The 18916-nt window shown below is 47.9% G+C and overlaps 1 protein-coding gene and 1 long non-coding RNA gene across 4 annotated transcripts in view; one reads left to right on the plus strand and one right to left on the minus strand.

Moving 5' to 3' along the window:
- SLIT3 (slit guidance ligand 3) overlaps positions 1-18916 on the minus strand; it is a 641188-nt gene that overhangs the window by 35674 nt on the left and 586598 nt on the right. For all 3 annotated transcript variants that reach the window (XM_035292102.3, XM_035292104.3, XM_035292103.3), the window contains exons 24-27: positions 15895-15966; positions 14153-14316; positions 11293-11417; positions 4306-4403 (exon numbers count right to left, since the gene is read on the minus strand). In XM_035292102.3, coding sequence (XP_035147993.3) covers positions 4306-4403; positions 11293-11417; positions 14153-14316; positions 15895-15966 — 459 coding nt within the window. The remainder of the gene's footprint in view (positions 1-4305; positions 4404-11292; positions 11418-14152; positions 14317-15894; positions 15967-18916) is intronic.
- Positions 9339-17171, plus strand: LOC118151659 (uncharacterized). Its single transcript, XR_004740072.3, has 4 exons — positions 9339-9432; positions 11067-11201; positions 11756-11967; positions 16291-17171. It is a non-coding gene; the product is annotated as an uncharacterized LOC118151659 (long non-coding RNA).

Here is an 18916-nt window from a genome sequence, read left to right on the forward strand (position 1 = left end):
GGCCTTGGGGTCCTGAGGAGGAAGACCCTTAGGAGCCTAAAAGGTCATTTCATCCAGCCCCCTGTCTCCAGGCAATGTTCTATCTCCCCTGGTCCATGCGGCTGCCTCACTCTGGGGCTAATGTCCATCGGCAATGCCCATGTCATCATTCCCCCAGCTGGAAGTGGTTTCCTGGATATGGCTTAAATTCCTCCAGCTGTCCTCCAAACCACCCTTCCTTCCGTGCTTCTGAGGCACAGTCTCTTTTGCAGATAAAGAGAGACAGCACAATAAACATTCTCCTTTAAGTAATTTTTTTACTCTAAGGCAGCCTTTCTATCTCAGGGTCAGGGGGTGGGCAGAGCATAGTGGCCAAGGTCCCAGATGCTGCACCCTGGTTTCCTGGGAATGAATTCTGGTTGACACATTCTAGCTGCTTGACCTTGACCTGGGTGGTTGTGGAGATTAAATGAGATTATATGAGCAAAATGATTAGAAGGGTACACAGCACACAGAAAATTCTCTGAACCCATTAGCAAGCTTTAGAGCTACACAAAACCACCCCACTTCCTTAACCGTTCCTCAGGGTTGCCATTTCTCCCTATCATGTATTCCTCCTACCTCTGAGCCCCTCCAGCTTCTGGGGGATGAAGGCAGGAGTGGGAGGATCCCTCTCCTGCCAAGAGTGAGGCCTTCAGGTGAACTTGGCTTCAAACATTGTGGGCTGGCAAGATGCATTTCCTTCACTTGTCTCTTAAGTGTTAAATCTCGTGGATCAAAATTTCAACTGCCTGCATCTCTACCTGATCTTGGTCATATCCCCAAGACTGGGCATGCGAGATAGGTCAGAACAGATAAAGGCTGTGTGGAAAGAGTGGGGGTTGGGGTGGAGCGAGCGGTATTTCTAATTAAATAAATTCTGCAGTGACTCTCGATCTTTCTGTGGCCTCACCCAGGAGTCAGGGATTCTCACTCCATCCGTGAATGTGTGCTTCAGTTCAGACCTGGAATTTCAGGTTTCAGAGATTACTCTGATTTGGGATTTAGCTAAAAGAGTAATCTACACTCAGCTAACAGGCAGTGAATTTCAGTGGTCCTAGAATGCTCCTTAATTGGCCTCCTTTCTATGACTGAAAACCATGTCACACTTTCAACAAAAGGCCAGGGGCCTCTTGGGTCCCACCTCTTGGGATACAGCAAAATGACTCATTCCTTTTTCCTGTCAGGGACTCTGGGCACTCATGAAAAAGGCCGCTTCATCAGACCCAGACAGAGGGCAGGTTTCTGAAAGTCCCAAACCATGGTGTTGCCCATTTGTTTTCCTAAAGACTCATTACTTTGGCCCTCCCAGAACCTTAGGGCTACCTGGCAGTGAGACATGGTGGCTGGTCAAGGAAAGAGAGATTGCTAAAGGAGTGACAGAGGGGAGAAGGAAGCCGATGTCTCCTTGTCCTCACTGGAAACCTTGGAGGGCTGTCGAAGAGACTCCAGGAGCAATGAATTGGCTGTGGGGGTGATGGCAGATCTCCTGTCCTGTCGCGGTCTTCGGTGTGGCCTGCTCTGCCAGCCTTTGCTGTTTTTGTGAGCGGGCAATGCAGCAAGATTAGAGAAGCACAGGTACGAGGAGACTGGTGATGTTGATGACTAAGGGGTGTTACGGGTTGAACTGTGTTCCCCCCAAAGAAAGATATGTTGAAATCCTGGCCCTGAGTACCTCAGAACATGATCTTATTTGGAAATAGGGTCTTTGCAGATGTGGTTAGTTAAGTTGAGGTCCTGATAAAAGAGTACAGACCAGCCTGGCACGGTGGCTCATGCCTGTAATCCCAGCACTTTGGGAGGCTGAGGCAGGTGAATCACCTGAAGTCAGGAGTTCAAGACCAGCCTGGCCAACATGGTGAAATCCCATCTTTACTAAAAATACAGAAAAATACAAAAAACAGCCAGTTGTGGTGGTGTGCGCCTGTAATCCCAGCTACCCAGGAGGCTGAGGCACGAGAATTGCTGGAACCCGGGGGCAAAGGCTACAGTGAGCCGATTGTACCACTGCACTCAGACTGAGCAACAGAGCACAAGACTCTGTCTCAAAAAAAAAAAAAAAAAAAAAAAAAAAAGAGTATGGACCCATAATCCAATATAACAGGTGCCTCTAAAAGAAGATGGCCATGGAGAGGCAAACACAGGGAGAGCACCGGTGACCATGTGGGCAGAGAGAGGGGTTCTGCAGCCACAAGCCAGGGCATGCCAAAGATTGTGGGCAACAACAGATGCCAGGGAGGGACAGGTGAGGAGCCTCCCCCAGAGGCTCGGAGGGAGCACGGCCCTGCTGACAGCTTGATTTGGGACTTCCAGCCTTCGGAACTGCCAGACAGTAAATTTCTGGTGATTACAGCCAGCCCTAAGGAATTACTGTAGAATGGAAGAGGGGAGCATACAGGGGAGCTTCCTGACAAGCATCCCTCCCCTTCACCCGCCAGGTGCTGGCCTGATGTGGAAGAGCTTCCCTACTCCTTGAGGAGTGCGTGCAAGCTCTGCCATCCCTAGTAACTGCCCCACTGCCTTAACCCTCCACCCATTTCCCTGATCCTGTAGATCCGGGCCCTTTTCCTTTTACATTAAGTCCTAAAAATATTTTCAGTTCATCTGAAACTCTTCAATGACCAAAGATGCAAATGAGATACTTCTGCTCACCTGAACCTCCAGCTGACAGGAGAAATGCAGCTGCCTGCAGCGGGAGCTCTTCCCTCATCTGACCCCCATCTCTTGCCTGGGTGGGCAGACCAGGCTGTGTGCCCTGGAGGGGTGCTTCCTGGCTGGGGCCCCTGCGGCCACCTCCGTATTTCCCTGCCGTTTCTCCTCACTCCTGCTTTACATGAGCCGGCAGGAGTGGGTAGTTTGACTGACTCCAGGCAGGAAAAGGAACTCTGCCTTGAATTTCACTTTTTAGGAGGAAGAGTTTGTTGGAGCTGGCTTGGCAGGTGGACACGTGGGTGGGCAGGTTCCCTGGGGAGAACTGGGAGCCCAGAACTTGATTTCTTCCCCACACCACATGGCAGCCTCTGGTCAGAGTGCTTTTGATATTTAATTGGTTGCAACTTGAGCTCTAAGACACCCACACATGGCTTGGCATGAGGTACCCTTGCCTTTATTGCCAAGGGGCTGCCGCCTCCCGACTGTTCACCAGGGATGCCAGGGGAGCCTGTTCCCAACAGTCTGCTTTTGTCAGGGCCACAGGCCAGTGAAACTAGGCATCTGAAAGCTGCTGGGGAAGGTGGGAAGCAGGTTTGGGTAGAAGCCTAACCCCATTCCTAGTACAGGGAGGAGAGAAACCCAACTGCCTTCTATTCCCTTTTCTTCTTGAAATGTTAATGCCAGGAAGGAAAGAGAGCTGGAGGTGGGCTTGGAAGACCCAGGAATGAGCATCAGGAGGTGTAACCTAGAGCAAGTCCATCTCTGTGCCTCAGCTTCCCCATCTATTCAGTGAGGATAATACCTACCTACCTACCTGATAGGGTCATGTAGGGATTTAAATGAGGCAATACTTGACTAGTTGGTACCTGGCCTAATGAGCACATAATCAGTGCCACTTATTTTATAACTCAGAAAACAGTGGTGGAAGTGCCAGGCTGGTGGTCTTGAAAACTTCATCCCATCCTCCTCTGACTTTAGCCAGCAGCTGACTTTTCCCCTGGAGGAAGCACGAGGTTGGGACCTTGTTTCAAATCCCTGTACCAATGCTTAATGTAACTCTGGGCAAAGAATTTGTCCCTCTGATGCTTGAACCTCCTTATCTGCAAAATGGGATAAATTGTACTTCCCTTACAGGGTATGAAGAGACTCGAGGTCATTCTCATACAGGGCCAGCATAGTACAAGCACCAGGAAGGCCCTCGCTGGGCATATCTCTGCTTCTTTAGCCTGCCCAGGGAGCCCTCCAAGGTGAGTGATATGGTTTGGCTATGTCCCCACCCAAATCTCACCTTGAATTGTAATAATCCCCAAGTGTCAAGGGTGGGACCAGGTAGAGATAACTGAATCATGAGAGCAGTTTCCCCCATAGTCTTCTCTTGATAGTGAATAAATCTCATGAGATCTGATGGTTTTATAAATGGAAGTTCCCCTGCACAAGCTCTCTTTTGCCTGCCGCCATGTAAGATGTGCCTTTGCTTTTCCTTTGCCTTCTGCCATGATTATGAGGCTCTTCAGCCATGTTGAACTGTGAGTCCATTAAACTTCTTTCCTTTTTAAATTACCCAGTCTTGGGTATGTCTGTTAGCAGTGCGAGAACAAACCAATACAGTGAGGGAGGTCAGGGGTGAGCTGTTACCTGAACCCTTCCTTGTGGCTGTCACTCAGGTGGCAGGTACCTCCATGCTGACAGGGGTTCTGGATGCAGGTGTTGATGGGCACAGTGCAGTCCTTGCCCTGAGGAGCAAAAGAGGGAGAAGCTCCTGGTTAGGAGGCCTTCTTGGGCTGCCACGGCCCAGGAGACCCCAGGAGTTTCAGCATTCTCTGGGATGAAGCTAAGGAAATGGCCACAAGGAGGCCTTGGGAAAGGCCTGCTGTGTGACTTGGAGTCTACCCAGGGGAGCCCTCACCCCTAATCACTGCACAGTGAGAAGGGGAGGGGTGATGAGAAGCCAGGAGTTCAGGTTCCAGCCTCACTAATTCCCAGAATTTGCACCCTTCTCTCTCCCAAACTGCAGGGCAAGAACCCAGGTTTTGGATGCAGGCAAAGCTGGTTTCATATTCCAGCTCCATCTCTTCTGGGCTAGCTGATCATAACCTCACAAAAACCTCCTGACCTCTCCAAGTTCACCTCACAGAGTTACTATGAGAATTAAACTAGAGCTTTCATGTAAGGAAAAATTTCACGTAAGGAAAAGGTTACACAGTGTGTAAGCCACCTAGTGCATAGTAGGCATTCTGTAAATGCTAGAAGATGACATTACCTCACTGAAGCTTAAATATAACCCAAAACTTGTATAGGGCAGACTAAGACTAAAGTGTGGCCAACAGACCTTGTCTCCTACAAAGGGACAACCCTCAGAGAACCATCCTTGAGTGATCTGTAGTGGGGTCCGGGCTTTGGTATTTACTCTACAGTTCTGAAGGTAAGCCTCAGGTTAGGCCAGGTAAGGAACCTTTGTGATAGAGAGCTCAGGATGGTGTGGGATTCTCTGGAGGAGGCCCCTCTGAAGGGAACGTTTGAGCTGAGAAGGAGCCAACCATGTGAAAGGTGGGGAGAGGAGCGTGCCAGGCAGAAGGAACAGCGAGGGCAGTGGCCCTGAGGAAGGCAGTCCAAGGTGGAGACTGAGCTCCCTAAGACCCACTGTCCCAGGGAGCAGCCCAACTCTTCTTGGCCTTCTGCCTTCTCCCTTGGGACTGACAGGCCAGGCTCACCCAAGTCTTGGCATACAGTCCCTTGTAGGACCTTGGTAGCGCCGGGCCTGGGGAGGCGACTGCTGCATGCTTTCTGGGCCTTGGACTCAGTGGCTTGGCACAGACTAGGTGGGGGTGATCATGTGAGCCTGCCCACTGCCACACCACTTGCTCGCCATCTGCTTGGGAAAATCCTCTTCCCTCTTCTGCTGTTGCTGGTGATGTGACAGAAAGGAACTGGGGCCTCTGTTGTGGACCCTCTCCAACGCCAGAGCCTCAGGCCCATCTCCAACAGCTGGAAGGCATGGGCCATGTCTGTCTGGTTCCCTTCTCAGCTAAGTGGCCAGTCAGTGGTTTCTTGGAGGGGCCAGAGGGAGTACAGTTTGGGCCAGTATCTGGGTTTATCCTAAACCATAACAACACAGGGCCCCTTTCTGAAAGTCAGCGTGGAATGGAAACTGTAACACTAATTCTCACTCACATTGCTGAGCACACTTTCTATTCCAGGCCTTATGCTAAGTGTTTTATATTCATGATCACATATCATGTTCACAACAATCCTATGAGATTGGTGTGACTGTTATTACCCTCATTTTTACAGACAGGAAAGACAGACTTAAAAAGTGAGGTAATATGGCCAAGATCACACAGCAGTAAGTGAATTGGGGAACAAGCAGCTGAACCCAGGCATCCAGCCCAAAGTTAGTGCTGGGAGCCTCTATGTGGGACCACTTAGTCTGCCCCTCTCAAAACACGTGTCCTGGGGGCATGCAGATGGGAGTGCACATTCTAAGTTTGCTGCTGTGTTCCTTGAGGAAATGTCTAGTTCTCACTGAGCCTTGTTTTTACCACTTATGACATGGAAATGATATGACCTACCCTACGGGGAATTAGTTAATGGTTAGAAATCTTCTATATGTAAGACACCTAGCATGTAATGGCAGCTCCACAAATAATAGCGATGATGATAAATGATGATGCCTGGGGTGTGAGGCAGGGCTGAATGTGAGTGACTAAAATACTTTTTTCGGTCTTTGGTTGATGCCAAATAGTTCCAGAGGTGCATATGTGGGAGTGGTGGTGGCTAACAGATGGACCATGAAGGGCAGGACAAAAAACCCTGAGAAGGTCAAGCAAGACCTCTCCAGCCCCTGCTCTGGCTGGAGTGTACCAGTGACTTCAGGTCAAACCCTCCCAACAGTGGGGTTACTGGTGGAGGTGGTGGCATCTCCTGCAGCCCTCTACGCCAAGCACAGAAATCCAGGAGGCAAAGCCTAGTGCTTGATGACATGGTAATTGGGCCTGGAGGTGGGGATTTCTGTCACTTACATCTCCTTGAAAAATAATCACCATTGCCAGTGCCTGGCTAATTAGCCTGAATCAGTTCTCTTCAGCCTCACTTTGCTCAAATCTACCAGACTTATGATGCTTCTTGGTCCTCCACCACACTGTCTATTCCTCACCCCACTTTGTGTGTGTGTGTGTGTGTGTGTGTGTGCACACGCATGCATGTGTGTAGGCCATGGCCAGGGCTCCTGACTGGCTTCCTTTAAAACAGGTGTCCCCAACCCCTGGGCCATGGACCACAGACCGGTATCAGTCCATGGCCTGCTAAGAATCAGGCTGGACAGCAGGGAGTGAGCAGACAGGGAGGAGCATTACCACCTGAGCTCCGCCTTCTGTCAGGTCAATGGTGGCTCTGGATTCTCCTAGGAGCCAGAACCCTATTGTGAACTGCGCATGCGAAGGATCTAGGTTGCTCACTCCTTAGGAAAATCCAGCTAATGCCTGATGATCTGAGGTGGAACAGTTTCATCCTGAATCCATGCCCCTAGTTCCATGGGAAAACTGTCTTCCATGAAACTGGTCCCTGGTGCCAAAAAGGTTGGGAATCACTGCTTTAAAAGACACGGGGAACAGCTACCCTCATTGGAAACCTCTTTCTGAGATGGGACCAGGAGGGCTGCTCTAAGACCTTACTACTCAAAGCATGGTCCTTGGACTAGTGGCACTGGCATGTCCTGGAAGCTGGTAAAAAATGCATGCTCTCAGGCCTGACATCAGATCTAATGAACTAGAACTTGCATTTTAATAAGCTCTCCAGGTGATTCTTATGCATACAAAAGTTTGAGAAGCATTGCTCTGAGACATCAAACATGCATTCCTGAAACTAAATGGCTGAAAAAGAAACAGCGAACAGATATATTTTATTTCCCCAAATCTTAAAATAGTGGCAATATAATGACCCTTCATGAAGTCCGTACTGAATCCTGGCACTGAGGTAGCCACTTTTCTTCCTTTCAACAGCGCTGCATGTGAGTATTCTCAGCTACAGGTGCGGAAAGTGAGCCTTAGGGGGAATCTGACTTGTGAGTGGTTGTGGGTGTACAGACTTTCTCCCAAGAGATAGCTGAGTTTTGGTTGTAGCTCATGCACTTCCTAAGTGTGACAGCTTGGGTAAATTATTTGATCTTTATGAACCTTAGTTTTTTCATGTATCAGAAGAGGATAATAAAACTTATTTCACAGGGTGATTAAGAGTGCTACAAGAGATAATGTGTTTAAGCTGCTTCAGAAAGGCCTGGCATTAGAGTAGATTAAGAGTAGCTGGTACCAAATGTTACACAGTGGTTCCTGTGCTTCTTTGTACTATTGTGGCTTCCCAAGGTCACTTGGCTAGTCGATGGAAAAATGGAGATATCTGGACATAGGTAGATAAATGCCTGAACTTTGAGCTTGGTTTTGTGGGTGTCTGGGGATTTCCGTCAACTTAGCCACTCATACAGAACTACTACCTCAGTCACTCTGATTGGGTGGGCCTCTAACCCTGGCAAGAAGGAAAGCAGGAGGGATAGACTCAGCACAGAGAATGTAATGCAGTCCTCAGTTAAAGGATCCCTTGGGTTCCACCTGCCCCATTTTACAGCTGAGGAAACTGAGGTGAAGAGAAGAGTGGGATCTGTCCAAGGTCATGCATCACGTAAGCACAGGCTCCAGAAGGTCCTGCTTGGTGTTCTTCCTATGGCTACACTCTACTTTTCTCTCTCCTAGAAATTCAGACAGGTCCTAGATGGTCAGGGATCCTCAACCTCAGCCCCTGCAATAACTGCACTTGCCAACAGGCATTGAGTGCAGTGACCAGGAGCACAGCTTCTGGAGTCAGCTGGCTCTGAGCTTTGAATCCCAACTCCCTTATCTACCATGCTCAGTTTTCTTTAACTGTAAAGTGAGGGACACATTAGGAACTGTATTCTAGGGCTCTGATAAGGAATATGCAAGATAATACAGGGACCTTATTTAATTTCCTGTCAGTACATAGTAGGTGCTCAATAAATGCTGGCTCTGACATCACTGTTATTGTCATCATCATCATCATCTGTACCACCAGCACCATCGCCATCATCAGCACCATCACCATGGTCTCCATTATCACCATTGTCACCTTTGTCATCATCTGTCATCATCGATATCATCACCATCATCATCATATTAACCATCACCATCAACATCATGTACCCTAGACCTGCCTGGGCTCAACACTTTCCTCAGGGTCAAAATCTCTGTTCAAATTCTTCTAAAATCAACATGATGTTCAGAATCCGAGAACAAAGTTCAAAAAAGTGGCCTTATCCTGCAGTAGCCCTGCAGACACTCTGCTCTGACACCGACAGTCAGGTCATGCTTCACAGTGCAGTCAAGTGTAGTTGGAAGAAGCCTGGACTTGAAACCCAGCTCTACTACTTTCAGACTCAGGCCTGTTTTAAAGAGAAGCAAGCGAGAATCAGAAAGTGAAACACTTTACCTTATCTTTAGAATAGGGATGATACTACCTATCTCATAAGCTGACTATAAAAATTAGAGAAGAAAATAAATGCCTAAGCTCCAGATGAGGGCGTGGCCTTTATTGATGATTCAAAACAGAACCGTGTATGGAATTGAGAATGTTACAAATGCAGTCACAGTTCTAGGAGAATGACTGAAGTTCCTTGGCAGTTCACAGAGCCACAGACTGGTAATTCTGGATGAAACCAGCAACATACCGCCTGTTACCGATGGCCTATGCCACACCCAGGTATGAGAGACCACCATGCAAGGGTAAAGGTAAAAGGCAGCAGTGTGCCAGCTTATTGAGTGCCTACTGAATGACAGGTAACATCCTAGGTGTATTGCACACATTACTGTACATTTGATTCTCGTGGCAAACCTGAGAGACAGGTCCTGGTTTACAGCTGGGAAGACACTTGAAATTACTAGCCATGGCCACGCGGCTAATGACAAAGCTGGAATCCACAAAAGCTGCCTCTCTGTGTAATTGCACAGTCTGAGTTTTCTCTGCTGAATCCATAAAAGGGAGTTTCAGAGGATCCACACATCCTGAGTGTGTCAGCTGTTAATCTCTATTATTCCCTGCTATTAATAATAATTTTGTATGTGGGCACCTGTGACTGTGCATCAATCACATTCTCAGTTCCATACATCGTACAGTTCTCTTCTGAAGCGTCAATAAAGGTTAGGCACTCACCTGGGCCTTACACATTTATTCTCTTCTCTAATTTTTACAATCAGCTTATGAGATGAGGGTGCATGGGTCTGGGCCTCAGTGGTAAGTGTAAGGCTTTGGAGGTGGCTGGCTTCAGAGAATCCTTCGACTCTCTTGTCCTAGGCCCATAGGTGGCACTCTGACACTATCTGCTAGAAGCACAGCTATAGTCTAGAAATATATCAGGTAGTCCCATTCCCCAGAGTGAGGCTGCCTCTAAGCCTGTCACTACACACACACATTCCCACTGGGGACAGAGTTCTGGAGATGCCAGCTCACTCTCACTCCACCTGCATCAGATGTGTGCATTAGATGGGCTGCGGGGCTGTCCTGAAACTCTGAGCTTGCCCCGTTCCTTTGAATGGGTTCCCTGGGAAGGCTGGAACCTGGGAGGGCCCTGCAGAAGAGGATGGAGCCACTGCGTTGCTGATTCCAGTGAAGCGTAAGGAAGGGCTCAACTATACAGGAAACCCTCCAGGGGAGAAGGACTGGGTTCTGGAATCACACAGTCTGGGTCTTAATCGCAGCCCTACTGCTTACAAGCTTTGGACATTGAGTTGAACTCTTCACAGACTGAGGTCCAGTCTCCAAATCTGTAGAAAGGGAATTAATGAGACCTTCTTCTTAGGTTTGCTGGAGGTGTTTGAAAAGGTGAGTAAAATGCCAAGCACAGTACTTGGCACAGTCTATACTCTGTAGGTGCTGGTGAGAGGCACATGGTCGATAGCCACAGGGTTCAGCAGGGGGGCACGACGCTGTTCTGTGGGTGAGAGGCACGTGCTGGGTGAGAAGAGAGAGAAGGACTGTCTGGGAGGTAGCCTGGATTTCTGGGGAAGACAGAGGGGAGAACTGGGATCTCCATCCTCTTGCTGGCTGACCTTAGCCTGTCAATCTTTTGGGTGAGCTTGGCAGCCCCTAGGCCTTTCAATGCCCCTTGGTATCTGCATCAAACTAGAACCAGCACTTTCAAGGCTGGTTGCTCTGAGGGTGGGTTTTGACTGGGACATGGTGGGGTGGAGGTTCTAGAAATCCCCTCAGAAGGGAAGTTGGGAGAATGGGTTCAAGGGATGCCTCTACTTGGAAACACTTTCAGTCTCTGAGACTTAATTTCCACATGTTTCACAAAGAAAATACAAATGTTACATTTTCTCTTTCTCTCCCGGCAGCCTTGCCAAGACCATATGGGGTCCTCTCTGATTGGCAGCTCCCACCAGTTCAGAGAACAGGAGTGTTCCTGGCAAATGCTGCTTTGGGGTGGTGACCTGTGCAATGGACTCATCCAAGCTGTCCCTTGTTGAAGGGTGAGTATGTAGGGCTTGGTGCCCTTTTCTAGGGTCAAGGGTAAAGGAGGAGACTGAGGCGTGAAGGCAGGGGTGGGGCCTCCCAGCATACCTTGTAGCTGTAGGGGCAGGCACAGCGGTACAGCTCCACAGGGTCCTGGGTGCACGTCCCGTTGTTCTTGCACGGGCCAGAGAGGCAGGCATTGCATTTGGCCGCGATGTTGATGTCCACTGGCCCTAGGCAGCAAAACCACAGAGTACTGACGGCAGGTCCTGAGTGTGCTCACTGCCACACCTCCCTTCCCCTCTGCTCTGGGCTCTCCCTCAGCCAGTGCCAACTCCTCCCCAACACCATGCTTAGATAGCAGCTGGCTCTCCCCAGCCAGCACATCCAGTCCAGCTAAACTCCCATTAATTCAGCCATTGTCCGGTGAGGAAAAATCACAGTGGGACATCATTCAGAAACACTTCTGCAGTCAAATCAATTACTGTAATTAGCCTGATCCGATTTTGGTGCTAATCGGCAAACAATGCACCATAATTAGAAACCCCCTGTGTATCTTTTTGTATTCCAGGAAGCTCTGGGCCCAGGCTCCATTAGGACCTCCCATTTTTCTACCTGAAAACATCCCTCCCTATGGAATAGTCTGTGCCAGCCTAAGCAGGGCACAGTGCTGGGGCCTAAGGCACACAGAGGAAGCCCCCCCCCCGAAAACCTTGGAAGTAAGAAATGGATGGCCCCAGAGGACACAGCGATGATGCTGCCAATGGCTGGAGAACTGCTCAGGTACATGTTTCATCTGTGACTATTTCAGCTGAGTCCCGCTTGCTTTAGCTGCAAGCACTGGAGGAAGGTCAGGGTTCTTCCCAGAGCTTTGCAAAGGGTGCTGTGTCCTGCTGCTGCAGCCAGCTTTGACAGTGAGCCCTGGATCAACAGGCCCTGCTTAATGTCAGGACTGTAAATGACCTTGGGGCTAACAGTCACCAACCTGGAGATGGGCTGAGATGAACTTCAGTGAGTGACCATTTGTGGATGAGTAAACAGAGTGGCCTGATTAGGAGCTGGTATGGGGGACTCAACCACAGCTCCACATTAGAATTGGAAGACTATCTGTCCCGGTTTGCCTGGGGCTAAGCAGGTGTGCAGGACACAGCTTTCAATGCTAAAATCAAGAACAGCCCAGACAAAACCCAGTTGACTTGGCTGCCTTATGCTAGAACCAGCTGCACTGCTTTTTTTTGGAAGTGGAGTCTCATTCTGTTGCCCAGGCAGGAGTGCCATGGTGCAATCTCAGCTCACTGTAATCTCCACCTCCTGGGTTCAAGTGATTCTCCTGCCTCAGACTTCTGAGTAGCTGGGATAACAGGCATGCACCACACCTGGCTCATTTTTGTATTTTTAGTAGAGATGGGGTTTCCCCATGTTGGCCAGGCTGCTCTTGACCTCCTGACCTCAAGTGATCTACCTGCCTTGGCCTCCCAAAGTGTGGGGATTACAGGCGTGAGCCGTTGGTGCCCCCCCACCAACTGCAGTGCTTTTAAACATCCCCACACCCAGGTTGTACCCCAGACCAATTTAATCAAAACCTAGAGGGTGGAGCCAGGCTTCAGTAATTCCAAAAGCTCCTGTATGATTTCTAAAATGTGCAGCCAAGATTGAGACCCATACTGTTCTTGGCCTAGTATCAGATCAGATATCTTAGAAGCAGGAAGAGGAAAATTAAAATTAGCTTCAAGCCAATAGAATGTTTTTCTGCTTGCAGCAGAAGTGTGGGACACACTAAAATTTGAGAGGGTAATCGAAGTATATCTACATATCAAAATAAATATTAAGCCTCTCAGAGATGAGCAAAAGAGACTAACAGATGTATATGTCAAAAATTCAGGTTCCCCAGTAATCAGACAAAATACAAGTTTTCTTGTTTAACTTACTGAATTAGCAATGATGATAAAATAAGAGAAAATAACGAAAGGGTCCAGTGAAAAATGCAATCAAAGAATGCTACTGAGAATGTAAGTTGTTATAACCCTTTTTGAAAATCAGTTTGGCAAAAGGTGTGAAGACCTTAAAAAATAGTAATATACTTTGATTCAGTAATTTCTGTTCTCTGAATCTTGTCTGAGGATATGATTTCAAATAGAGAAAGTGTCAATGGTTAAAATACTCTAAAGATTCAAAACCAGAAACGGGTTAAGTGGCAGTGGAATATCAGCTTGGTGATCAAGATTGTGTATTCTGTAATTAGTTAGAATACATTTAACCTGTTAAGCCTCATTTTCTCATTTTTAGAAATGAGGATAATATTAAAAGTTGATCACGTAGAGGAAATAGGTAATTAAGTAAGTTGATACATGAAGAATGAAGAAAAACGGTGGGACATGGGCTTATGCCTGTAATCCCAGCACTTTGGGAGGCCGAGGCAGGTGGATCACGAGGTCAAGAGATCGAGACCATCCTGGCCAACATGGTGAAACTCCGTCTCTACTAAAAATACAAAAATTAGCTGGGCATGGTGGTGCACGCCTGTAGTCCCAGCTACTTGGGAGGTTGAGGCAAGAGAATCGCTTGAACCTGGGAGGCGGAGGTTGCAGTGAGCCGAGATCATGCCACTGAACTCCAGCCTGGCAACAGAGTGAGACTCCATCTCAAAAAAAAAAAAAGAGAAAAAAAATACACGAGAAAGTGCTTAACATCATTCCTGTTGCATAAGAACTCAGTAGTAGTTTGTTGTTATAATAATAATATGATCAATAAAAAAATCACAGGTACAAAAAGTTTGCTGTAGTAAAATGGGAAAATGCTTATGTTCTCATCATGCGTCAGCATCTGAGCCTCTCTGTGAGACCCATGGAAGAGACAGGGTGAAGGTTTCTGAAGCCACAACTGTTGAGATGCCGTGCTCCGACAGGTTGCTGGGGACATAGCAAACCCCACGAGGGGCAGGGGAGGGTAGGGTGTGGGCAGCACCTACCTTTGCACTGGAAGCGGTGGGTTGGGGTGGTGAGCAAGAGTCTGTCGGCCATGGGCTCAGGGCTACTGCAGCGGGCAATGCCAGGCTCCTTGTACCCCGCCTTCACCCACTCCGACAGCCACCGAAGACTGCAGTCACAGTGGAGAGGGTTGGTTCCCAGCGCCCTAGGAGGCAGAACAGGAAGTCAGGGCCCCCTGCCCAGCGTGGCCCCTAGGCTTCCTATCTTCCCATCTCTGGAAATGCATTTTCAGACTTTGGCTAGACTAGAGGTGTCCGATATGGGGCCAGTAGAGGAGTAGTCTCCATTGTGGCAAAGTTAGTACCTCCAGAGTGTACTTCCAATCCTGTGGACGTTTCAATTCCCATCCAAGCCCCTTCCACTTCTGAGGCATGGCTCTCACCTAGGCAGGTAAGACTCACTCCTTAACTCAACCTCACCAAGGCCCTTAGGGAGCTTCCTGGATCTCTGGCCATCTGATTATCTGGTTCCCTTGCTCTATTGAAGGGTCCACTGGAGAACATACTCTGCATAGAAGGTTCTGAAACCCCGCAGCCTAGGAAGCATTGTCAGACCACTTGGCTGAAGGATGCAGGGGAGGAGGGTTAAGTCCAGCACAGACACCTCCAAAGTTGTGATTGGGAAGAAAATACTAGAAATTCTGTTTTTCACAAAAAATTATATCCTTTAACAATTCTAGTTTTGAATGTTTTAGAATATACATACATTGTATATCCATATAATGGTATATGCACACATTATGAAAATAATTAAATAAGCATATAGAAGGAATACAAACTCGAAAATGTTCACTGACAGAGGTGCATAAAACAATGCAGAGATCCCTGATCTGGGGAAGAGAGATCTGGCCTGGAGTGAGGGAACCCAGATTCTAGCCTAACATCTCACTGACTTGACAGGCAATCTTCAGCTAGTCACCTAGCAATTATGGGCCTCTATTTCCTTTGTGTAAAATAGGAGGGGAATACCTGTTGCAGAGTGCAGAGTGGTTAAGAATATGTGCTTTGGAGTCAAGGCAAACCTGGATCTGATACTGGGCCCTGCTATTTGCTAGCTGTGCCACGCTTAGACAAAGTCTTTTTTTTTGAGACTGAGTTTCTCTTTGTTGCCCAGGCTGGAGTGCAGTGTAATGATCTCAGCTCACCGCAACCTTCGCCTCCCGGGTTCAAGTGATTTGGCAGGCCTTAGCCTACCGAGTAGCTGAGATTACAGGCACCTACGACGCCCGGCTAATTTTGGTCATTTTAGTAGAGACCGGGTTTCACCATGTTGGCCAAGCTGGTCTCAAATGCCTGACCTCATGTGATTCCCCCCACCTTGGCCTCCCAAAGTGCTGGGATTACAGACATGAGCCACTGCACCCAGCTGACAAATTCTTTAACCTTTCTAAGTCTCAATGTTATTATATATAATAAAGGGATAAAAAATGCCTTATAGCTATAAGAAATAAACAGAAAATTTATCTAAAGTGTTTAGCACATAGTACATGTTTTCTATTAGTTCTTATTAAATATTTACATTGTTTACATAATTGAGGATGCCTTTGAAGGCATCTGAGTCAGGGAACAAGACAATATGCAGAGTGTGGGTACACTGTTGTAATATATACTGTATGCATAAGGAAAGGACATATACCAAAATGCTGACAGGGATGACATTGTCGCTGACACTTTTCATGCTTTCCTGTTTTGAATGCGCATTGGGGAGAAATACTGCTACTTACAGATGGGAAAGAGATGTGAGGTCGCTGAAGGAGCCTTCAGGAACGCTGGAAATGTCGTTGCCATGGAGGGTTCTGAAGAGAGGGCACAGGTGGGAAGGTTAGCACCCAGTAATTTGAACTCAGCACATTCTTAGGGCCTCCAGTGCCCGGCCCTGCCACGCTTCACCTTTGCTCAGAGCCCCAGTGCTCCCAGCAGTAGCTGCCACCCCCTTTGCTATGGGTGCATGAATGTTCTGTGCCCAGCTCGGCAGCAAGGATGGAGGGAGTAGAGAGTTTAGGGAAGAAGGGGATGGATTTTTCAGTCTGACAGACCTGAGGTGAAATCAAAAATCAGTCTCTTTTAGTTGTGGAATGCTGGATAAGTTATATCACTTTTCTGGGCCTTCATTTTTGCAGCTGAAAAATGAAGCGACATATCTACCCAAGGGCGTCACTGGAGTTTCAGAGATCATGTGAAGAGCTGTGCTTAAGACCGGAAGTTCTGGAGGCAGGCTGCTTGCAGTCAAACCTGACTTGGTCACTGACCAGCTGTGCAACGGAAGGCAAAGCAATGTACGCTCTCTGTGCCTCAGCCTCTATTGTAAAACAGGTACGAGAATAAAAGGGCTTGACAAGAAAGTTGTCATGGGTGTGTTAATCCATGTAGAGAGAGCCAGCATTTTCTAAGTGCTAAATGATTGCTCACTATTAATATTTCCGGAAGAGGCTTCGAGGGTATCTGGTATCAAAGAGCTCAGTAATTTGGTTCCCTTCCTATTTACCCAGAGACCTTAGGTGGGTTGAGAAATGCTACCATTCCAGCTTCGGTGACAGAAGGAGGGGGTCCTTAGCTCCCGAGGAGAGTCTCTGAAGCCGAACACTCATTGTTATGGGAAAAGCTTCGGCATCAGCCACACACAATACATGAGTCTGGCACTTGCGTGCACCTGAGAGCATCTTCCCACAGCATGTCGGAAGGGCCAGGCACCCCGCTTGGTATTAATCATGCTTCATTCCACCCTGTGGAGTAGGCAGCTAGGAGCTATTCTCATTTACACAGTGGTGCCATATAGTAAGCCTTCCACAAACGCCTGGAGGATAAGTGCATGAAAAACTCAATGAACACTGCTCCGCTTTCAAGTAACAACATGAGCAGATCCACAATTCCTGGACTATATTCTCCATTGAAGGCTTAACCATCAACTGCATTAAAAGAATCTGCAAATTCATAGAAATTCAAAGGCTTCCTTAGTGACTGATGGGCACCATCACCTGTGCTGGCGATAAGCACCCTTAAGGGTAAGGACTAACAACTTTATTGCAGGCAGGGAGTCCTAGTGGAACAAAGAGACGATTAGTGTTGACAGTGGAAGTACAGATGGAATAATAACGAATGAATTTGCTCCTCTTCCCCTTTTAACTGAAGTTAGCTTCCCCTTGGTCTTCAGCTGAAATAGACACATGAGCCTAATTACTCTTGATAGAGAACAGTGGCTCTCACACCAAGTGAGCTATAGAAGCTACTAAATATGCAGATTCCTGAGCCCCACTTCCAGAGATTCTGATTCAATGGGTCTGGGGTGGGGCCTGAGATTCTGCATTTCTGACAAACTCTGAGGTGCTGCTGACACCAGTAGCAAGGGTTTAGAAAGGTTTTTCCTATTGCTTTAAGGCAAGGGCCTTACTTCTCTCCTCCTCCCGTGTAATCTCCTCTTCTCTTTCTCCTTAGTTACCCTGGGTTGTCATCCTCATCACCACCAGCTCCTTCTCATCCCACCTCACAGCTCTCTGGTGAAATTCTCAGGGTGAAAGTCAGCTTCAATTCTTAGGCAGCTCGGATAGCAAGAAGATGGCAAACAGCCATCCAGAGTGTTCATGGTAGCTTCTTACCTCCCCAGGTAAGGAGAAGGGAGAAGCACTTCCTAATACTTTTATCAACATCATTCAGCCTCCAATTTATCAGGTTATTTATGAAAAACACCAGCCTCTGCCTGCTATTGACTTGGATGGCCTCAGGGCGGCTTGCTGTTTTGCATATGCACCCAGGTTCATTGTTGTCATTTCCAAATGAGGCCTGCCCACCTGGAGAGGCATAAGGCCTAATTTTAAAACACTAAAGGACCCAGAGGCAGCTTTGGCATTGTGACACCTGCAAGACAGGCTCCATTCTCTACGAAAAATACAAAAATTAGCTGGGGCATGGTGGCAGGCACTTGTAATCAAAGCTACTCAGGAGGCTGAGGCAGGAGAATTGCTTGAACCCGGGAGGCAGAGGTTGCAGGGAGCTGAGATAGTGCCACTGCACTCCAGCCTGGGCAACAAGAGTGAAACTCTGTCTCAAACCAGCAACCTGCAGAGTAACAGCATTGTAACTTACTAGGACAACTCATTAAATCTGCCTATACTGCATGTTCTCCGTCCTGGTTTGGCCCCCAAAGAAGTACTCTTGCCTGTCAAACAACCATCCTAAAGGATGCCAGTGAGGTGGATGAATGACTGCTCCTTTCCCTTTCACTCCCTTCTCCCCCATGCCTCCCAGGGGCTGGACTGGCAAGCAGCTGTCAATTCCTAGTGACTCCTTTTCAAGCACGTGGAACTCCTCCTCCTCTCCTAACTCTTAAGGGAGGTTAAAGGCAAAATTAAGAATTTCAGAATGCAGACCATCATCAGGGCAACATTAGGGCATAACCATTCCTCAGTTCTGAGCTGTAATCCCTAGGTCCTACGGTTTATACAATGAACAGCGGGAACTATCCTCATTCTAAATGTGGGTAGGAGTGAGTGAATTCTCTTCTGAGCAGGCTATTTCCGGGTGATCTGGGGGTTAAGAACTTAAGGCTCTGGAGTCAGATTGCCTGGGTGTAAATCCCTCCTCTGATACTGGCTGTGTGAGCTGAGACAATTGACTTAATCTTTTGGTTTCTCAGATTTTTCACTTCTGGAATAGAAGAATTCTTAGTAACTACATATAGTAGACATCTGTAGGTGGTGTGGGCTTCTTAGCATCAGTGTTCTTTTCTGTAGCGGTTCCTCTGTTTTCTAC

Source organism: Callithrix jacchus, chromosome 2 (assembly GCF_049354715.1).
Source record: "Callithrix jacchus isolate 240 chromosome 2, calJac240_pri, whole genome shotgun sequence".
NCBI lineage: Eukaryota > Metazoa > Chordata > Mammalia > Primates > Cebidae > Callithrix > Callithrix jacchus.